General features: G+C 37.5%; 1 protein-coding gene across 1 annotated transcript; it reads left to right on the plus strand.

The window, feature by feature from the left end:
• Positions 1 to 1,206: 1,206 nt before the first annotated feature.
• Positions 1,207 to 11,340, plus strand: Bet1 (Bet1 golgi vesicular membrane trafficking protein). The gene is made up of 4 exons (XM_021165130.3): positions 1,207 to 1,393; positions 5,614 to 5,738; positions 8,168 to 8,224; positions 10,209 to 11,340. Exons 1-4 carry the CDS (start codon positions 1,375 to 1,377, stop codon positions 10,362 to 10,364), a joined length of 357 nt encoding a protein of 118 aa, XP_021020789.1. The 5' UTR covers positions 1,207 to 1,374; the 3' UTR covers positions 10,365 to 11,340.
• Positions 11,341 to 20,763: the final 9,423 nt, after the last annotated feature.

Genomic DNA, 20,763 nt, shown 5'->3' on the forward strand with positions numbered 1-20,763 from the left:
TAGCCAATGTAGTGACCCTGTGCCCTTGCTCAAACCCCCACACTTGTTTGGTGTGCCTCATTGTTCTGAAACTCTTAATAATTTTTGTCTTTGATCTTGTATCATGCAAATGAAGTCTAATGGCATAATATAACATGCTCATGTGCAAATAATATATTTGTGATAAGTGTTTTTATTGTTCTTCATTAATATTCTCTGGATTCTGATAGCCCTCTGACTCATCAAATTTTGCAAGATACTAAAAGCTACAAGGTGAAGATGGCATGTTTATGTTCTAGTATGGACACTTATAGTTCCCATAGTCACATGTTGTACTTGAATAAGAACTTGTGATAAAAGAAGTGAATCACCAAGGATCTCTGTTATAGCCCCATACTCATCTCACATTCTGTGTTAGTTGAGTAGAAAATTATCACATAGCAATATAAGCAAAGATGGTGGAACTTAGACTTCCTTTTTCTTTCAGCCATCAAACCACAGTAAGCTGAGGGCAGAGTGTTAGTGCAATATGTGTCTATTATGAAGTATAATGTGTGCAGTGAAGTGGTTCTGCAGCTAAGGGTACTTGCTGCATATGTATACATCCTTGCATACATCCTCCATGGAAACAAGTGTGAGTTATTTGTGTGTACGTTTTAAAAGCTCTAAGGCGGGGGGAGGGGGGGTTTAAAAGCTAAACATCACAGTTCTTTCCAGACTTAGATCAATGCATTAGGGAGCTGAGACTCCTCACTTCCCTACCAGGAAGTTCTACTGCAAGGATACAGATTTTTTTTTTTTTTTCCTATTCCACTGGGCAGGATCAGGAAGGAAGAGGATTGATTTTCCTTTCCTGCTCAGAGGCTCAGACAGTAAGATGAGACTCTTGAACAAAGTTTGCACTGACTTGCTCACCTCTGACTTTGGGTGAGCGGGAGTGCAAGGGAAAATCAGGAAAGACTAGTCAACCATCACCCCGGCTAGGGAGGGGTAACTCTCCCAGGTTAAAGTTGGCACTAACATCAAAAAGTGCCATACTGAAAGCTCTGGATTAAGTAAAGAGCCAGAATAACAGGACTAGAGCCCCAGCAGCTGTCGCTGCCCTTCCGGAAGCCCCGCCCGCTCCACACATTGTTCCTACCACGCCCCTCTTACCCAGTGCCCCAGAAGACGGAAAACTACATTTCCCAGAATGCAACTAAATCGCATTGCAGGGCGCCTATATGTGTCTGGGTGACGACATAAACCGGCGCGGTGTTTAGACTTTACTGATGTCGTGGCGCTCTGAGGCAAAAAGTTGTTGCTCTGAGGAGCCCTGGGACTGAAGCCGAGGTCGGGTGACCCTGGCCCTTTCCTATTCACCCCTCCTTGCCCGCCTTTCCCTCTCCTGGCAGGATGAGGCGTGCAGGCCTGGGTAAGAACAGTGCTGAGGTTCGAAGTTTGGGGACCCTAGGACCTGCTGAGCCGGGAGCAGGGTTGTGGGAGGAGACGACCGGCCTTCTGTCAATGACTTTGGTGCTCAAAAGCGAGTTATTTGGGTTCTTTGGAGAAGGTTCTCATCATGTGTCCTAGTTCCGAACGGTTTCCTGAAGTTGTATTTAGACAAAAGTTTAAACCTATATGCTAGGTTGCACAGAGCGGTGAATTGGTTAACATAAGTTTTTCTTTTCCTATGTGCTAGTTTGGGAAGTAACCCAATTTCCCAAGCCTTGCTGTTTCCTTAGCTTTACTTATTCTGGATCTTAACTTTTTTTTTTTTTTTTTTTTTTTTTAAGAAATGACATTTGGGGAGTAGTAAGCTTTAAGCCCACTAATAACTATGCGTTAGTTTGATAACCTTGAGTTACAAAGGTGAATTTACGTGTCCTTATTGTTAAAGTGCCTGTTATGAAAGGTCTGGGTCAAAGGCGAGTTGCTTGGAACACTTCTGACCTAGACCTTGTCCCACTGCTAAGGCAGTAGATGTTGGTTTTGATGACTTAAATGGGTCAGGAGAAGGAATAGCTTAGTAACAACTGAAGTTCATTCTCTTAACCATGTTTTAAAGAAGGAAGGGCAGAATGCTTGAAAACAATGTGTGAAATATTAAAAAGGATGTTGCTGTTCTGGCATACATTGGAATAGTAAAAAACATAGTTTTTTTTTTTTTTTATTGAGGTGTTAAAGCCAGTGAATGGACAAACACTTAAAGTTAGGTATGAAAAATAAAGCCTCTTCTGCAACTCATAATTCACGGCTTGTTATGGTTTTTGATTATGTAAGTAGGAACCCAATGTTCATGACAGTGCGGAGACATGGTACTGTTTTCAATAAGGTTGATTATAGGAATAGAATGTGTGGACTTTAAAACCACTGAAAAATAAGGGCCTTGAAAGGTGTCAGTAATATAGGTTAACAGGGTTGTCAATAAGTAGTTGCATGTGAAGAAGTTGTAAATTTAGTTTTATGAATCCTTTCAGTCATTGAAAGAAAGTAGTTCATCTCAAATAACCTAAAGAACTATTTTCAAACAAGATTGTCATGTATGCCTACATGTTTCCAACACTAATAACATCAGACATTTATTGTGACACACTGTGTGCTTCCCAAAGCTTCCATGGTTACCGAGGAGCAGAAGATAAATTGCTGCGGAAGCAGATGACAAAGTACGATCCAAGGTGGCAACATCATCCCAGTACAGGTTAAATTCAACGGATAGTAAAGGCAGTGGGGGGGTTAATAATCCATGGCTCACTGTGGGCTTCCTGGAGCCAGGAGAACCGGAAGGATGCTGGTGTAAGTGAGGAATGGGAGAAGTAAGTCCCAGATGAGATGGCCAGACAAGATTCAGGGTAGTTGTGAATGATGTATACAAGAGATTGTGGTGATGAAGTCACTCTGAGTGAAGCTAGGACCCTGAGGCACCTGAACGATCTGTCTATTCCAGGACTTTACATTTCACCAGAGGCCACTGGCCTATTGGAATTTTGTTTGTGCTGTACTGTTTTTAATACGTGTAGGTCAGGGACTTGACAGTAGGTTTCTATCTCAGACTGTATGTTAAAATTACTCAGAAAGATGTTAAATTAGATTTTCAGTTAAATTAGAATCAGCAGGCTAGAGTCCCCTCCTAATTCTTTTTGAAGTGCAGTGAAGAAGAGGGGTAATAATTTGGTTAAGTATGCTTATCACTTAAATTGGTGTTGAATTATGAAGACTTAAAAGTATCATTGTGTGTTGACCTGAATTTGAAATTTGAAATAATAGTGAGTCTGATAAGCATTCGTATGTAAAACCTGCCACATTACACATGAGCTGTTAAATGAATTGGCCTGATTATTGATAGAGCCTGCTTCAAGGAAGTAGCACTTTTCAGAAATGACATCAGCTGAAAATGACCTTCAAGACTTGCCTTTCTACAGTTCATCATAGTAGTAATTAATTCTCACTGAAAAATTGGATCTCAGTTGGAATAGCAATTGTAGTATTTTATTTTAGCTTAGTTGGTTTTGTTTTGTTTTTCTGTTTGGGGGTGGAAGATGATGTGAAGAAAGATCAAATTTGCAACTGCATTAAAATTTCTGGATAAAAAAAAGGAATATTTTGCTTTAAAAGAACAAAGTAGAAGAACTCTGAAATTAAGTATAAGATAGGCTAGAGAGTCAAAGCAAAAGAAATAAATCAAAATAGCCATTAATTTAGGGCAAATTAGTTAATGAAGTTGTCCAGTGATTAACTATATCCAATCCAGAATTACTTAGTCACATTAAACAAGTTAAAGATCTTAAATCTTGTTAAGAGTTTGCAGAGAATATTTTAAGTGTTGATTTTAGTTGGTGAGCGGCGAAAAACGACTATGCCCTGTCCTCCAGCTTTTAATCTGTTTGAAAATATGTGTGGAAAACTTGAGATAGACCATGCCAGCCAGCAAGTGTGCAACTGTCCCCTCTGTTTGAAATATTTAACATTTTGTTATGGCTTTTGTGGTAAACGGAGAAATATAGGTGTCTGGTACATAGAAAGTGCTCATTAGGTGCAAGAGACCAGAGAAGCATAAGACATTCTGCTATTGACAAAATTGGTTTACAGTAAAGGAAAATGTCCTTTTTAGTTCATTTATAAGTATTTACTTAAGTATTGTTGTAGGGTGTGTGTGTACCTGTGTGTTTATGGAGATCTAGAATGATAAATGAATAAATTTAGTTTTTGCTTTTATAGTTCAATGTAGAGGTCAGTTTTGATGTTATGCAGTCAGAGCTATAAGAATTCAAGAGTTTTGCTACTTCAATAAAATTAAATTGTGCTGTGTTTTGAAAGAGTTTCTTATTCACACGTAACCATTCTTCAGCTACTAGACTTACTGCTACCCACTCTCGGTTGTCACTATGATTGTTCTTACTATCATTGCTACTGCATTTGCTGTTTGAGCCTATGGTAGCCTCTAGCTTTAAGGGTATCCCTTTCTTCTATCTTCCTAGGTTATTAGAGAATCTGCTTCCAGCCATGGACAATCCAGTCCCTTTAATACATACTACACGCTTTTGTCACTTCGACTACATTAAAGTTGGTGGGCTTTGTTCTTCTGTGGTCCCAATATTAAACCTTTCAGTTCTAGAGCCATCCAACAGTGTGGCCTCTCAACGGCTGGCTGAGACCAAGGAGTCGTTCTGTTGAGAATCTCATATCTAGGAGGGCAGAAGCCAATTCAGTATCCTGCCGTGGCCATGCTTAATTTATTCTCCTGGTAATATGGGATGATTTGGGTCACCATTCTTTCATGATTCTCTGTATTGTTTATTCTAAGGGATCACTTTTCTTTACTCTGTAGCTTGTTTTCTTCCTTTACAAAGAAAATGGTGCCATCAGTTTATTAACACTTGGTGAAGTGCCCTCAATGCCCAAACATTTCTGTATGAATTTGTTGCCTAATGCTCACTGTACCTGTTGTTTCCCTGCAATTGCCAAGTACTGTAGTAGACAGTAATGGATTCTTCTATCTTCCACATCATCTCCTAGAGCGCAAGTTCTGTAAAAATAAAAATAGACTAGACATATGGTAGCATCTCAAACATTGGTTGGACGATGAGTGAACTTGTTTAGACTTCTTTGGCTAATGGCCTCTACACGCCATTGTGTCTATTTTCCAGGGTTTCACCTATGGCCGTCTCTTCCCTTTGTTCTTTGGTTTTCACCATTTGCTTATTATAGGAAAAGGTGCTAGGAAAAATCCACCATCTTTCTGGCATGAGAAACCCCCTCCCGCATTATCTTTCTCCCTCTCCTCTTAGAACCAAGTTTCTTTGATGGGTAGATGGTGCTATGTTTATGTCCTTTATTAAAACAAATTTCTAGTGTGCAACAAATGTCTTCCAAATATTCTTGTGTATCTGTGCCTGTTTTAGTGTTTTTTAATCAATCAGTAAACAATCAATAAATATTTATTGAAGAAAATGCATGTTCTACTTAAAAGAGGATGTGAAAAGAATTGTTGTAATATCTGGTTCTGATTTTAATAGTTGATTTTCAGTGTTGCTATAATGGATATATGTGGTCTGCAATGCCTTCAGAGGGTCCTTTTCAGCTTTTTTTAACTACTAAGGTTTAGAAGTAGCTTCTGTTTTTGCAGTCCTACATGTGTGCCTCTGATCCTTGTAGGTGATGGAGCACCTCCTGGCAGCTATGGGAACTATGGCTATGCCAATACTGGCTATAATGCTTGTGAAGAAGAGAATGACAGACTCACCGAAAGTCTGAGAAGCAAAGTAACGGCTATAAAATCTGTAAGTACAGAACCGGTGCCATTCACATTGTAACTCATAGGTTTGAACTTAATGTCATCACAAGAAGGGATTCATTTCAGAATGGTGCACTGAGGTCAAAGTGCACCAAAAGACAGACCATTCATTAAATAAGTTAAAAGATACAATATTCTTGCTTAATTTTTTTTCTCAAACCATATCTAGCAAAATCTAAAATGTACTATACATTATATGCTGTAGGTCCAACAGTTCCAGGCATGCTTTCTGTATAATTTTAGGTTATAGAAAATGCTAACTTGTAATTTTCCCCATTTGTTGTTGTAGTAAAGAAAAAAAATTAGAATAATTAGTCTAGTCTTATGATCAAAGAAATGACATATTTTGTGAGGAAAATATTAATGTGGATGCGTGCATTTGACTTAGTCCTATGGTACTTGTATGTTGTAAAATGTAAGGAATATACAGGTAAATACATTCATATAAGTAAAAGAGAAAATGTGCTAGAATAAGAGAACCAGAGAATGTTAACAAGTAGGTTGGATATTATAAAGAAGAGATGAGAGAAAATGTCACTGTTAGAAGAATGAGACATTTTAAATTTATTTTCCAATAATTTCACTGGTCAGAGCATCGGGGAATCCAGTGAAGTAGCCCTTCCAGCACTTTCTGCTAGTGGCTTTCTCACTTCCATCTTTGAGCCTCATTTGAATTTGGGTCTTCCCATGTTTCTCAAACATGTCCCTGACATTGATGTGTAGACCCGTGGGAGAATCCTTGGACCTGTATCATTCCCCTTGATCTTCATAATGTTGTCACAGCTATTGGCAGAATTTTGTTACAGCAGATCCTGCCCTCCGAAGTCTTTGGATTCTTCTGTTACTGCTCTGTAGATTTATTGCTCTCTCTCTATGTACTTCAGAGAATGGCCTGTCCTTCAGAGCTTCTCCCCGACACGTCCAGAATGCGTATGGATTTACGGCCAGACAAATGAGAGTTCTCTTTTGTACTCTGCATACCACTGTGCCCCTATTCCATTTTTTTAAAAACTCAAACTGCCTTTGGTACTGTTGCCATCTTCCATCTTCCGGGAAGATGGCAGTACTGTATCTGCCCCTCCCCAGGCTTTCTCTCAGTACTACATCCAGTGTTAGCTCATTCCCTATAAAACAAAGATCATTTGTGACACACATTCAGTGTAGTTCCTTCTCAGCAGGACTTGTTAAACTTCTGTTAAAGGAATTATACAAGATGGTTTTAAAAGTATGTGCCATTGGTTTTCCATGGCAATAAACATACTACACAGTTGTGCAGCATTCAATAGAAATTCACATTGTCACATGTAATTGGTATTTAATATCAGTCTTTGGAAAGTTATATTCAGGTTGTACTCAAAATAGTGGTTTGATATATGGTATTATTTCCAAAGTCATCTTAACTAAAATGATTCAATCTATGGATCTAATAAGGTGGACTGTTAAAAAGTTAAGTTAAATAATGAGAAGGACATAGAATTGAATGTCTTAAACCACAAACAAGGGAGCAAATTCCCCCAGTTGATTAGTACAATTCTGTGTTAGAAGAAAGCTGTGATATCCTGGAGAGTTCTTTCCTCAGCATGGATATCATGCTCAGAGTAGTTGGGTAAATTGGGATCCTGCTTTATCATCTGAACTGTGAAATTTGGGGGAAAACTTCATATCTTATCTTGATAATATAATTTCATAAAAGTATTATGTATGCTTTTCAAACAGATTAAATTTAGAAGAACCTTTATGGTTACACACAAAAAGTTTCAGTAATTGTATGGATTCCAGTAAGTGGAAACCTTTGGTGACTTTGTTGTATAAGTTATGAAGTATGATTTTGCATAGCATCTAAAATTAGTTATATTGTTGTTTGACATGCTCAGATTCTTTCAGTATAATTTTAGGTTATATATAACTTTTAAGGGATTTCATAATTTATTATATTAAATCAAAAGTCTTTAAAATAATATTCTAGACTTAAATTCAAAGAAATGCCTACTATTTTTAGGGGACTACTAAATGTGTATGTCTGCATTTGAACTGGTCATATGAGTACTTGTATTTGCTAGAATATAAGAACGAAATATACAGATGAATATTTTATAAACAATAAATAAATAAATAAATAAACAAATACAGAGAGAGAGACAGAACAAATGATGCTGGAATAAGAGAGACAGGAAGAGAATGTTAACACAGGGGGTGAGTAATGTGCAGAAGACAAGAGAAAAAAATTGTTCATTGTTGGAAGGTGGGAAATTTTTCAACTATTTTACTGAACACGGTATCAGGAAAGAGTATATACTTCTAGAATACAGTTTCATCTGAGAAAATAAATGTGTGTAGTATGGCTTTGCTGCTTTTACTTTAGCACCTTTCAATATCTTCACATAAGCAGTAACGTATATGCTTTCTTCTTCATAGCTTTCCATTGAAATAGGCCATGAAGTTAAAAATCAAAACAAACTATTAGCTGAAATGGTAAGTCATTATGATTTTTAACTCAGAAAATTTCCCTGATGTTTTCAAAATTAGTCTGTTCACCAGGGATAATGAATTTCCTTTTTAAAAAACCTTCTTGCTGGGCAGTGGTGGTGCACACCCAGCACTTGGGAGGCAGAGGCAGGCAGATTTATGAGTAGTTAGAGGCCAGTCTTGTCTACAGAATGAGTTCCAGGACAGTCAGGGCTACACAGAGAAACCCTGTCTTGAAAAACCAAAAATACCAAAATTACCAAAAAAAAAAAAAAAAAAACAACAAAAAAACCATTCTTATTGACAAGTTTAAATAGGATACATTTTACATACTGCAATATTATCTTATTGCATTTTTCAAGCATTCCCTACAATGTACATTCAACTCCCCTGGCTCCTTCTCTTACCACTCTCCCCAGTCCCCTCACTCTTTATCTTCATCCAGTTTAAAGCTAGACCCTGACATTGTACATCCTGATGGATTCCATTCCATTTTAATCTAATGAGTTTATAATTTCTATCAGATGTATTTTTCCATTGTTCTTGTCTAATATACAAGAAGTGAAGATTGAAGCCAGTGCATTTTATTGAACCCTGAATTTAAAGCACTGTTAAAGTCTGAAGGCTAATGGATATTTTGAGTGGTCTTAGAAATCGTAATAGGTAGACCACTAGTAATTTATCAACCAAGCAATCAAAAAACACTTTATATCCAACCAACTAAATGCTTTTCACTTAACAACCCCTTACTTCAGCTTTATTTCCTAAGGATTAATACTGAACAAATCCCTTGAACAATCTACTGAACAAATTTGAGTAGCCAGGGTCCCTTTATTTCTAGTCGTAAACAAGCTCAAGAGTGTGTGGCTTTTCTTCTCAGAACAGGCTTCCAGTCATTCATGCTAGCTGGATACCCAGCTTCTCTAGACCTTCCTTTGTTTCTTTACATGTATTCAGAAATGACTATCTAAGAGCAAATATGACATTGAAAGCAGTGTTCTTTGAAAAAAATGGATTCCTGTTTCTCTATTCAAATAAGCTCATTCAAAATCTCACGGAGAGGAGCCCAGGCATATATATTTTGTGAAAAAGCATCCCAAGTGGTTCTGACACAGTGACTCCTGTGACAAAGCAAAGATTCCAAGTGCATGAGTGTGTGGAGACTAAACTATGCAGAGCCCCATTGTGCATTATTTCAAATCTGTGCCTAGTCTGCTCATCTTAAAGGCTTTCCTGGCTCTAATTTCATCTGGCATTTTCATATCTGAATTTAAATTCTTTCTACTTGGTGCCTCATCAACATTATAGTCTCAGTCAGTCTCTCTCTCTCTCTCTCTCTCTCTCTCTCTCTCTCTCTCTCTCTCTCTCTCTCTCTCTCTCTCTCTCTGTCTCTTTTGGTTTTTTGAGACCATGGGTTTCTCCATGTAGCCCTGGCTATCCTGGGACTCACTCTGTAGACCAGGCTGGCTTCAAACTCAGAAATCTGCCTGCCTCTGCCTCTCTTAACACTAGTAAATTTTACTGTTTTTCAAACTCACATGTCTAAACAAAGGCTGTAACATCTTCTGTGCTAACCATATTAAATTTTAGATGAAGTCCTAGTATCTAAACACTCACACATTTGACCTTGGAAAAATAGTGCCTTAAGAGAAAGTGGACAAAACCTTGTTTGATAGCACACAAATTATTCAACTTTATTGTTAATGGCTTTTCGTCCATATGACTGGAATAAGAAAAAAACTAAATCATTTGTGCTTTTTAATTATGCTAAAGAATGGAAAGAAATGCTTATTGGATAATGAAAGAGCCACTGAGAGAACTGCTTTATTTTGCATGGAGCAATCAGGCTGATTTCCAAGCTAATAGATACTTGAATTGATTAAATGTACAGATTATCTTTAAAAATACATACTAATAACAATATGTAAATTATTTGACTGTGCATGTTTAGAATATTAGAATTTATTTCATTTTCCTTATTTTCTCATAGGATTCACAATTTGATTCTACAACTGGATTTCTAGGTAAAACCATGGGAAGACTGAAGATTTTGTCCAGAGGGAGCCAAACGAAATTGCTATGCTATATGATGCTGTTTTCATTGTTTGTCTTTTTTGTCATTTATTGGATTGTTAAACTGAGGTGATGGAAGTTAGCGTGGGCTTTGAATTTGTTGCATTTAATGTCTTGGGGTTCCTCTTTGATAGTCAGCATTGCAACATTCCTAATGGTCTTCTCCATTGAAGTTAGTGGAGTTTTCCTCTTTCAGAAATCATACTATAGCATATAATGCTTTGAATACTCTTCTTTATTGACTCATTGTGACGCCCAGTCTCAGGGATATTGAGCTAGCCTGAAGTCAGTGTGGCTGTACCTATCTATGTTTTTCCAGGGTTTCCCAGACAGAGTATATATGACTGCCATACCTTGCTGTTCCATAGTGTAACTTTCTAAAGCAAGTGGGAGAGCAGAAGCATGCCAGAGAAGCTGGGTCAGCCTTTGAGGGAGGTTGCATGGGCAGAGAGCTCGGTTCCCTTTGTTTGATGTCATCCTTGTGATGGCATGCTCCTTTGCTGGGTACCATGTAGGGCCATTTCTTTCCCCCTACAGTTTTCTTAATACATTTGTCACATGAATTCTTTGTACAAGGACTTCCTTCAGTAAAACTATTGACATATTTCTACTGGTGCCTAATACACATCTGTATCAACATAGCTATTGTTTTATATTAATGATAAATTCTACTGACTTATAATAGTTTCTAATTTCTAGCTGCTTAGGTGGGCCATTTGATCATTATTTGTGTCAGAATAATTTGAAGTGAAGTGATTACTAAGCTCTGACCAGAAAAAAAGTGTCCAAGAAAATTAATTTCCTTTGTTTTACTATATGCTCAAAATAAGTACTGAAAATATTTAGGCTCTGAACCCAGAGGTCAGAGGATTGTTATTCAACTCCATTTTATTTGCTTAAAGAAATCAAAACACAAGGTAAATTTAAGTAATAAAGATAAAAGTACTAAAATATTGTAAAACATTCTGTATTGCTCTTACTTTAGAAATTTGCCTATTTCTAGGTTTAAAAAATAAACTTTTATTAAAATATGTTTATAGCTTCTTTAAGTGTTGTGCATTCTTGGCATAAAATCTAATATCCCAAAAGCTCAGATTCCAAACAAAGTAAATTAAAATTAATAATTATTAAATCAGAACAAGTAAGGCAAATTTTGATTGCAGCTTCAACATCTTTTAATTCTATTTCTACTGAAGAGCCCTTTGGGCTTGAGTGGGTTTTCGATTCTTTTTCCTTGTTTGTTTGTTCTGGTTCCAAACACTGAATCTGAATGCCATGAAGTGACCTGGGAACAGGGCTGAGGTGTAGGGAAGAAGCATTAATGTGACTTAACGTCCTGTGTTATGGTCCCTTTCCTTCCACGCCTGCTTGAGGCTTGTAGCCTCTGTTTCTAACTCTGTGTACAGCATAGAGGAAAGTGCCTGGCCCACCATAGGAACTGTGATCCCTGTTCACTCTCAACTACTGTTCATTCTTTTCTAGATCAGACAGTAGTCTGGTTTCAAGTGTTGAGATGCCAATACAACCTCTAAGTAGGTATTTTCATTAGGCATTCAGAGTGACTCATTGTTTCAAGACCTTTTTAGAGCTGGGCGTGGTGGTGCAGGCCTTTAATCCCAGCACTCAGGAGGCAGAGGCAGGCAGATTTCTGAGTTCGAGGCCAGCCTGGTCTACAGAGTGAGCTCCAGGACAGCCAGTGCTATACAGAGAAACCCTGTCTCAAAAACAAAACAAACAAAAAAGACCTTTTTAGCTGTCCTCTGGCCTACATGACATTATCACTTCAGGAAGAGTCAGAAGTCACCATCAGTAATTTAAGTTGTAGTTGGAATTACAGTGGAAGCAGCAGAAGTCACGTGGGATGGGGGAGAAGTGACTCTCCAGTATCTGTCAATCTAACTTTTCATGGAGAGCTACGCCTGAGATTTCCTTTCAAGCCTTTACCTCTGTGATAAGATGCCAGAGGCAGGCAGGGATTCCTCTGGAAGTACTGGCCTGCATGGCCATGGTCAGGTTCCTTGGCCACTATTCTATTTCCCTTTGTTGGAAACCCTTAGGAAAAAGCATTCCTGTGAATCAGATTTGGGGAAAAACTAAAATATGAAAAAGTTCTATTTCTTTGTAATAGTCTATAAAGTCACCGTTTATAAGTAGTTTATAAACTTCTATGTCTTTAAAAGACGTGGCATTTTAGAGAAGTTGGCTGTAATCATAGGCTTGGTGAACTATTTGCATTATAATCTTTATTTGAATGTTCTGCAACTAGAAAGTATTTGGGCGGAGGGTAGGACCCTAGCTATCTCTATTTACTTAGTAAATTCAGAACGCAACTTCTAAAAGTGCCAAATGCCGATTTCCCCCTAAAACATGTTGCTTTAATTCACTAGATGTTGGCCTTTAAGAATAAATGAAACACTTGCAAATAGTAAAATGTACAACTTGTTTTTATAGGTCTAGTAGGCATATGAGTGGGAAGGGGTGAACTATATGTTAGTGATGTCATGTAAATTATTTAATGCATACACATATTCTAGAATATTTGAGCTGAGGTTAAGTTAAAGCTGACGTACAATATTTTGATGCAGAGCCAGAGGCTTGAGGTGGAGAGGCCTGGCACTTTGCATTCATGAAAAGCTCCTGCTTCTACAAAGCTGGCCTCCTCTCCTCAATGCTCCTACATTGAAACATACAGGTACTGACTTGACTCAGAAAGTTGAAATAGTGCTTGGTAGTTGGAGCTGGACAACATGCTGTACTGGTCGACTTAGTGGCAGGCCGAACCACTTCAGAGCTAAACCTAAACCCGTAAAGTCACACCACCAGACGTAAACCCCAGCTGTGCCGTACATTTGATTTCAAGCTGAGGACCCTATAAGCCCTGTATTGGTGAAACAGGCCAACATTGCATATAGCAAGTAGTTCCTTCCTCAGCTTTCTGATGTTTTATGTTTTAACCCACAACCTGTTTTGAGTTACTAGAGTGAGAACAGAACTTTCAACATTCTAGAAGCAAAGAAATAGACTTGCCGGCTTGTGTGGTGCCAATTTCTGCTAGTCTTTGTTTAATCTTCAAAAGTAGAAAGTTAGGATTATGCACATGTTTCTAACCAAACACACATAGTAGGTCTGACTTTAAAGTTCATGTAAGCTTAGTTAACTATGACCCTTGAGACTAAAGTGTTATTAAAATATAACCACATTGAATATTTTAAGAGTATATCCTACAGATTTTATGGCTCTTGAAACCTATTGTTTTTAATGAACCAAGTCAATGCAGGCCTCAACAAGTGTCAGTACTATGCAATTTTATATAGTTGGAATGTGTGTGTGTGTGTGTGTGTATACCTGCTATGCTTTCCCATGTATCTATTCCTATGGTAATAGCTCATAAGAATGCACAGGTGGATATGTATAAATTCTTTGATGGTTGTAATTGAATTTAGAAATGAGCAGAAACACGAGACATCATCTTTTAAAACATGCTAATATAGAATTTTAATTCATTGATTTACATTTTAAAGTAATATAATTATTTTTTCCTGAATTTTGTCAGTAATGAATGAGTAGTTGTAGAAGCAGATAATTTATTAGACTTCTGAATTATTTGGTAACCATTTGTTTTAGAGCACTCAAGATAAACTCTTCCTTTCAAGGAAACTAGACGAGTGTGAAATGCAATAGTGTGTTTCAGAAAAATTGTAATAAAGTGCATAGGATTCCTACAGATTTTATGCTTGGATGTTTAAAAGGCTTTTTAACATTTTAATTTCACACTTAAATATTGAGAGATATTACAGGCTAGTTGCTGGTCTTTACACACACACACACACACACACACAACAACAACAATTATAAAATGTATGACAGTGGAGACGTCAGCTAGAGAGGTTCATGCTGTTAGATTGAAACTCAAGAATTAGTGGATTATCTTCTAGATTATTGCTTTAAAGACAAGCCAATTTCAGAGCAATATGTGGTAATCAGCTTCATTAAACTCTTTACTTTGCACTTATTTCTCCTGACTAAATAGTTTGGACTTAATTGTGTTACTTCTGCAATGGAGTTTTAAAGTTTTGTATTTCTTCTCTTGTTTATTACACCCTGACCACAATTTCCCCTTTCTCCCCACATCCCATCTCCTTCCCCCCTCAAATACTCCCTCCTCCTCATTTTCCCTTCAGAAAAGGGCAGGCCTCCCAGGGATATCAATCAAACATGGCATATCAAGTTGCAATAAGACTATACACTTCCCCACAACCCAGTGGGGAAAATAAGGGATCCTAAAAGAATCAGAGAAAGCACTGCCCCCACTGTTAGGAGTCCCACAAAAAGACCAAACTATACAACCATAACATATTTGCAGAAGACTTTTGCATAGACACTCCCTGATTGTAGGTTTGCTCTAGGTGAGCCCTATGAGCCCTAGTTAGTTGATTCTGTGGGTTTTCTTGTGGTGTCCTTGATCCTACCAGGGGGCTGGCTCCTACAATCCTTCCTCCTCCTCTTCTGCAGGGTTCTCTCAAGCTCCACCTAATATTTGGCTGTGGGTCTTTGCATCTGTTTTCATCAGTTGCTGGATGAAGCCTCTCTGGTGACAATTATGCTAGGATCCTGTCTACAAGTGTAACAGAATATTAATAGGAGTTGATATTATAATCAAATATAAATATATTATCATATATATTATAAATTATAGGAGATGGCCCCCTCAGGATCCATACCCTCTATTACTAGGAGTCTTAATTAGGGTCGCCCTCATAGATTTCTGGGTTTTTAACGCATCCCTGAGTACCCCCCCAATTCCAGTTGTCTCTGCCAGTATTCTCCCTCCATCCTCCCTGTACCTAGTACCTCCTGTTTCCATTTCCACCTGCTCTCAGTCCACCCATGATATCTATTTCCTCTTCCCAGGGAGATTTGTGCATACCCATCCCTGCCTTGTGCCATCCTTGTTAATTATTGGGGCTGAATAAACCGATTAACCGGTTTATACTGCTGTTCCAGTGTACCCAAGTTCAGGTCCCAACACTCACATTAGCTCCAGGGAGGATCCGATGTCTCTGACTTCTGAGGGCACTTGTATTCATATGCACATTTCTATAACACAATTAAAAATAGCAAACGTCTTAATGCTTTTGTTGAATTAAAGAATAAAGTCTTTGGCATATACCAGTAAAGGGACCTTACATTGAATACCCATGGTTTCTGCCAAGTATTCAGTGCCATAATATATGCTAACACATGTTTAAGAAATAAGTTAATTATGGGTTAATAATTCCTGCTAGAGAGCATATCTTTATTTTTCATCTCTTACTAAAATTCCAGTACTGAGCTTCTGGAAGACGTAATTGAAAGGTGATTTGGTCAATAAAACAAATTTGCTGAGTTTTGCTAAAATAAAATAGCTGAGTTTTAAATTTTGAATATTGGAAGAATAACATAGCCATTAGGTTAATTGGAGTATGAATTTTTGCTAATTTAAATTTTTCCTATATTTTTTCTCATGTATAAAGCTGAGAGTGTGAGTGAAATTGAATGTCTTGTTTGTAGGGTCAAGAATGATGTGACTTAAGCCCACAGGCAGATAAAGGAAGGAAACTTTTAATATTCTTCCTCTTCAATCCAAATTCACATATCAAGATCAATGACTACAGTGGCCCAAGTTGATCCTATAATTAATATACTTTGTTCCAGAAATCTTAGATTTTTTTCCTTTTAAAATTGCCTCCTTTTTTGTCCTATTTCTAAATAATAAACTTAACTGTTGACCATAACTAAGTTATCTGCATTTTACTCAAAATCCAACAGTATTATGTGGGAACCACTTTCTATAGAGTTACTGGGTCCTCTCATTTGCTAGGGCATTTCACTGGCGCTCTGAAAGAGTTTATTTGGATGAGTTAGTGAGATCCATCACTGCTGTCAGCAGCCAGGCACTTCTAGTCACCATGGTATCCATGGCTGGTTAGTAATCCAGTCATTCATTGGCATTTCCCCATCTATGGCAAATGGGAACCAGAGAAAATAGAAGCTTCCTTTATCAGGTTTCAGGGCAGACGATCCATTAGTGAATCTGTGAAAGGAAAGTGATGAATACCAAAACCTTAAGAACTCTACTCTTTGTGTCTATCATGAATTTTCTGATCTTAAAATTTCTATGAGATAATGGAACTCTGAATTTCAAACGATGCATTATTGAATGAGAATATATTTTATAAAGTCAAAGTTCTGGCTTGCATCTCTTCACAGGTAAGATCAAAAGAGACTAATTATTCAAGAGAGTACCCACAGATAGAATAAGGGATGAATATAGCTGAACTGCTATTATAGTTCATTCTCAACATTCTAACCACTGATTTTATCTGGGTAAATAAAAGCATAGCTCTTAAAGAAAACTGAGATGCCAGCTCAAATAAGATAGACATACTCAGATGTACTAACATGGCTAAGGAGAGTACCCAAGGCCTCGGCCATACACAGAGAACAAATAGGCAATTAAAGAATGCTCAAAATGTAATAGTCTTCCCTAGGGAAAAGCAAACCAGTTGGTTATAAAATACCAAATGCTACACAGGTGCATATACACACACATACACGAACTACGAACCACCCCCCAATATACCTATGAGTAACATACAGAGTGAGCTGAATGTGTGTGTGTGTGTGTGTGTGTGTGTGTGTTCATGTACATGAGTGTTTGAAAGGGCAAGAGGCTGGTATATGCAAGGCTTTGTAAACTGGAAAGAGACTTAGGGAATTATGCAATTACATTATAATCTTAAAAGAGTTTGTTAAAAGATTGAAATCCCAATGTCACTGAACTGCTATTATGCACTGCAAAGCCCTACACACAAGCTCAGGTTATTGTATGCCTTTGCTAGGTTGTCACTATTTTCCTCTGTTGTTTGTCCTCATGGAAGAAGTTATTTGAAGGACCATCTCTTTCTGTTGAGAGCACTGAGCTTGAAATACAGTTGAAATATGTCCTTATTCATTGAGTCCCCTTCTCTTCAGCTCTATCAGCCAGTCATAAAGCTGTGTCACTTTAAACTTCAAGTATGTATACTATGGAAAACCAACTGTTTTCTTTCTAGAGTTCTCCATTGTTTACATTGAATTTAGATGTGTTTACTCTTTGATACACCAGCATCACCATCATAAATGATAGTGACTATGGGATCAGGAGCTATTCTAACATTTTCTAATGTGGTTTTGCTCAGGTCCATGTTATTTTGGGGGTATTATTAATAGCCTTATTTTTCACATAAAACTCTTGCTTAGAGTCAACAAGCAGCCCAAAGTTACACATAAAATTCAGGGAGTCTGGCCCTAAAGCCTGCAATAATCAGAAAAAAAAAAAAGTCTCTATTGCTCACAGTACAACTTTATAGACATTTTCATAGCCTGATGGGAGGAGAGCCAGCTGGCAGATGCATGACTCGTGCTTTCTGGAGTTTGGGACTGGTTGGAGGAGTGAGGATGCTTATCACCGTGTAGTAGAAGCCAGAGCTATTAGGATGAGAAAATGGAATAGCAAGGCTAATTTGCTGAGATCTAAGCCTGGTTTAAAAATTCTGAATTTTCAAAATATAGAGTAGAGGTATCAATTCTTTACCTCTTTGAAAAACCCAATCTATCTAAAGGTGCTGATCTGTGAACTTAATTTTTAAAGGTCAGAAGCTGACTTTGTGAGCAAATGTGATATGCACAAACCTGTGTAACCCAATACTTGGCATACAGTCCTATGGCAATATAGTATATGATACACAATTCTAAGGAATAGTACTTATTCATTTAGCCAAACTTATGTCTGAATCTTCCTGGAAGATCTTTTCTTTTTCTAATTTGCTTAATACTCCACAATGCTCTGATCTGAATTTCCATCAGGCATTTGTAATCATAGTCTGGTTATTTATTGTAGCCAATAATGATAATAGGGCATGTTTTTGGAATGCTTATGAAGGAGATGATGATCAACACAAAGTTTCGTCATTCTAAACAATATTTTTGTAAAGCACAGTCTTTAGTTTAGCTCATGATACAATTAGAAAAGTATTTTTCTCTAAAATGGGGGATATCTTATTTCAAAGAAGGAACATAATGGTTAAATCTCATATCTTTGACAGAGGCTACTACTAGAAGGTTGCCAACTACTAACTGGCTGCTAACTGTTATCAGGTTAACTGGTATCTCCTAATGACTCAGATCTGTTCAGACTATCAAACTTTATTTGGAAGTAAAGAGACTAATGTATTCAATGAATGGATGGATTACGATAGCCACAGCAATACCTGATATCCAGAAGGATATTTGGTGGTCTGACAGGAGAGTGGTATGGAGAGACGGTGAGAGAATGGGAGCTGTTTCTATGTAGAGGGTTGCAATAGATCACCAACAGCTACCATAAACTGGAGGTGAGGAGATATCTACCCTGTGTGCCTTCAGAAAGAATATGGCTCCCAATATTGTAAGAAAACAAAGTTCTGCTGTTTGGAGCTGCTGGTTTGCTGCAATTTAAACCCTAACTTTTGGAAACAAATTCATTGCCATACCCACAGGTTTCAAAATAGTGCCAGAATAATGCCTCCCATGCCCATCATGGACACCCATGGAGAGGACTGCAGGAATCTGTACCTCCTGTGTTTTCTGCCATCCTGAGCCTACGCAGACATAGAAAGTCTAGAGATAGTTACTGCCAAATTTTCACCTTGATATTTCACCTTTTTGCCTTTTACAGACATATACTTGATGCATTATATTATTTGTATTATATTATTATTATATTATTTGCCTTTTACAGACATACACTTGATGTATTATAACATTGTATTTCGTATAGACAGCCAGTGAGATCAAGATCTGAAATGAGATTGCAGTTAATGAAAATTATGACCCAAAAATAAATTGGTAGGAAACTGACCCATTCTTGTCAATACAGAATAATAATGAAACTTTTTTTCCATTGGTATTTTGTAAAAACCATGTTCCTATTGATTGAAAAACATTAACCTAATGTCTATCAAAGTTAACCTTTGATACATGAAATATATAGTTTTCACATGGGCAAGTGCTTGTGACTTTTGGCCTCCTAAACACAGCACAAGTTTCATAGATTTTGTTCATAAATTCCCAACCAGTTCATGTCACCTCCAGGGTTTCAATATATGGGAATGAGCTGCCATTACCACAGGCTTTTGAAGCACAAGCATCAACTTGGCATGGAAGTAAGGAATAACCAATAAATCTACATGAAGTCAGAGGACATTCACATGACAATTAGAACTGTAGAAAGTAATGAGCTCAGCTCAGTCAGCATACTCCATCACTGTGGGAAACATAGTCTGTGGCAGATAAAAAGTAACCACCAAACCATTGATCAACCTTATGAAGTGAATAAAGGTGAGACATTGAAACCCCTACCTCTCTCTCCCTTGGTTCCACCTTTCTCTCCCATGGATCCAAGCACTTGACCTTGAGCTTTCCATAGAAACATCTTTAGAGATATGTTTGGGCACAACTATTAATTTTTAAATTTAAAAACATAGAAACAAACAAAAAATCCACCAGTTTTATGAGAGAAGTAAATAGATATATTTTTGTAGAAATGGGACTTCTGGTTATCTTTCCACCATAGACACAGACTTATTGGCACAAAAATATTATTTCACTGTTGGAAATGTTGGAGTAGTGCAGAAAATTGATTACAGAAAATTGATTAAATAGCAAATAAGTCTATAGAGCTCATGCATACTTGTCACAGGAAGAAGATAAGGTACAAAGAATTGAAGGATGAACTAATTAATTTCTTAAAAAGAAATATTCTTCACTGGTCTTGATGCTAAGTAAGTAATTACTATGGACACAGCACAGCAGATCCTAACAGCTGCAGGTGACTCTGACTATCCCACTTCCTGCCTCTCAGAAAAAGCACCCAATTACAGAGAGCTATGTGTCTGGCTTACACAGGTAACTTATCTCCTGAATGTACTGCAATGATAATGTTTGTGGTCCATCCAAAGATCAACCTTGCCTTGTGGTTAATCAGTAGCAGCTGCTTAAGGACATGCTAAGATTAATTAACTGCAAATCCTACTCAAATCTCAGCATAGTTTTTACGTGCTGTTGGCAGTGGATGGCTTCTGGAGGAGAGAGAATCATCCGTCTTGGAAGAAATGTCCACTGGTAAGTTTCTCATGCCCTTGCATGGTCTCATAAATGTACACATATGGGCAGCTCTAACTAGAATTAGGGAATTACTAAGAAAGAAATGTCTAAATGGAAAAAATAAAAAAAAGCATAGGGTTGGATGAGGGAGATATGGGAGAAGTTGAAGGGACGTGATGGGAGGTAGATACAATTATATTTCATTATACATTGAAATTCTCAAAAATAAAACAGTCATACATAGTATTCGGCCAGAATAACTTGTAGACTTTAAGTAATTAAGGAGGTTGTGTCACATTTTCATTTGT

The sequence above is a fragment of the Mus caroli genome, unplaced genomic scaffold (genome assembly GCF_978045245.1).
Source record: "Mus caroli unplaced genomic scaffold, Mus_caroli_1 scaffold_7, whole genome shotgun sequence".
NCBI classification, from domain to species: domain Eukaryota; kingdom Metazoa; phylum Chordata; class Mammalia; order Rodentia; family Muridae; genus Mus; species Mus caroli.

Excerpts from the sequence above, each read along its gene's own strand:
- Bet1 (XM_021165130.3), top strand. Across the intron at positions 5,739-8,167 it reads AAGTAACGGCTATAAAATCT|CTTTCCATTGAAATAGGCCA; the intron begins GTAAGTACAGAA and ends TCTTCTTCATAG. Across the intron at positions 8,225-10,208 it reads ACAAACTATTAGCTGAAATG|GATTCACAATTTGATTCTAC; the intron begins GTAAGTCATTAT and ends ATTTTCTCATAG.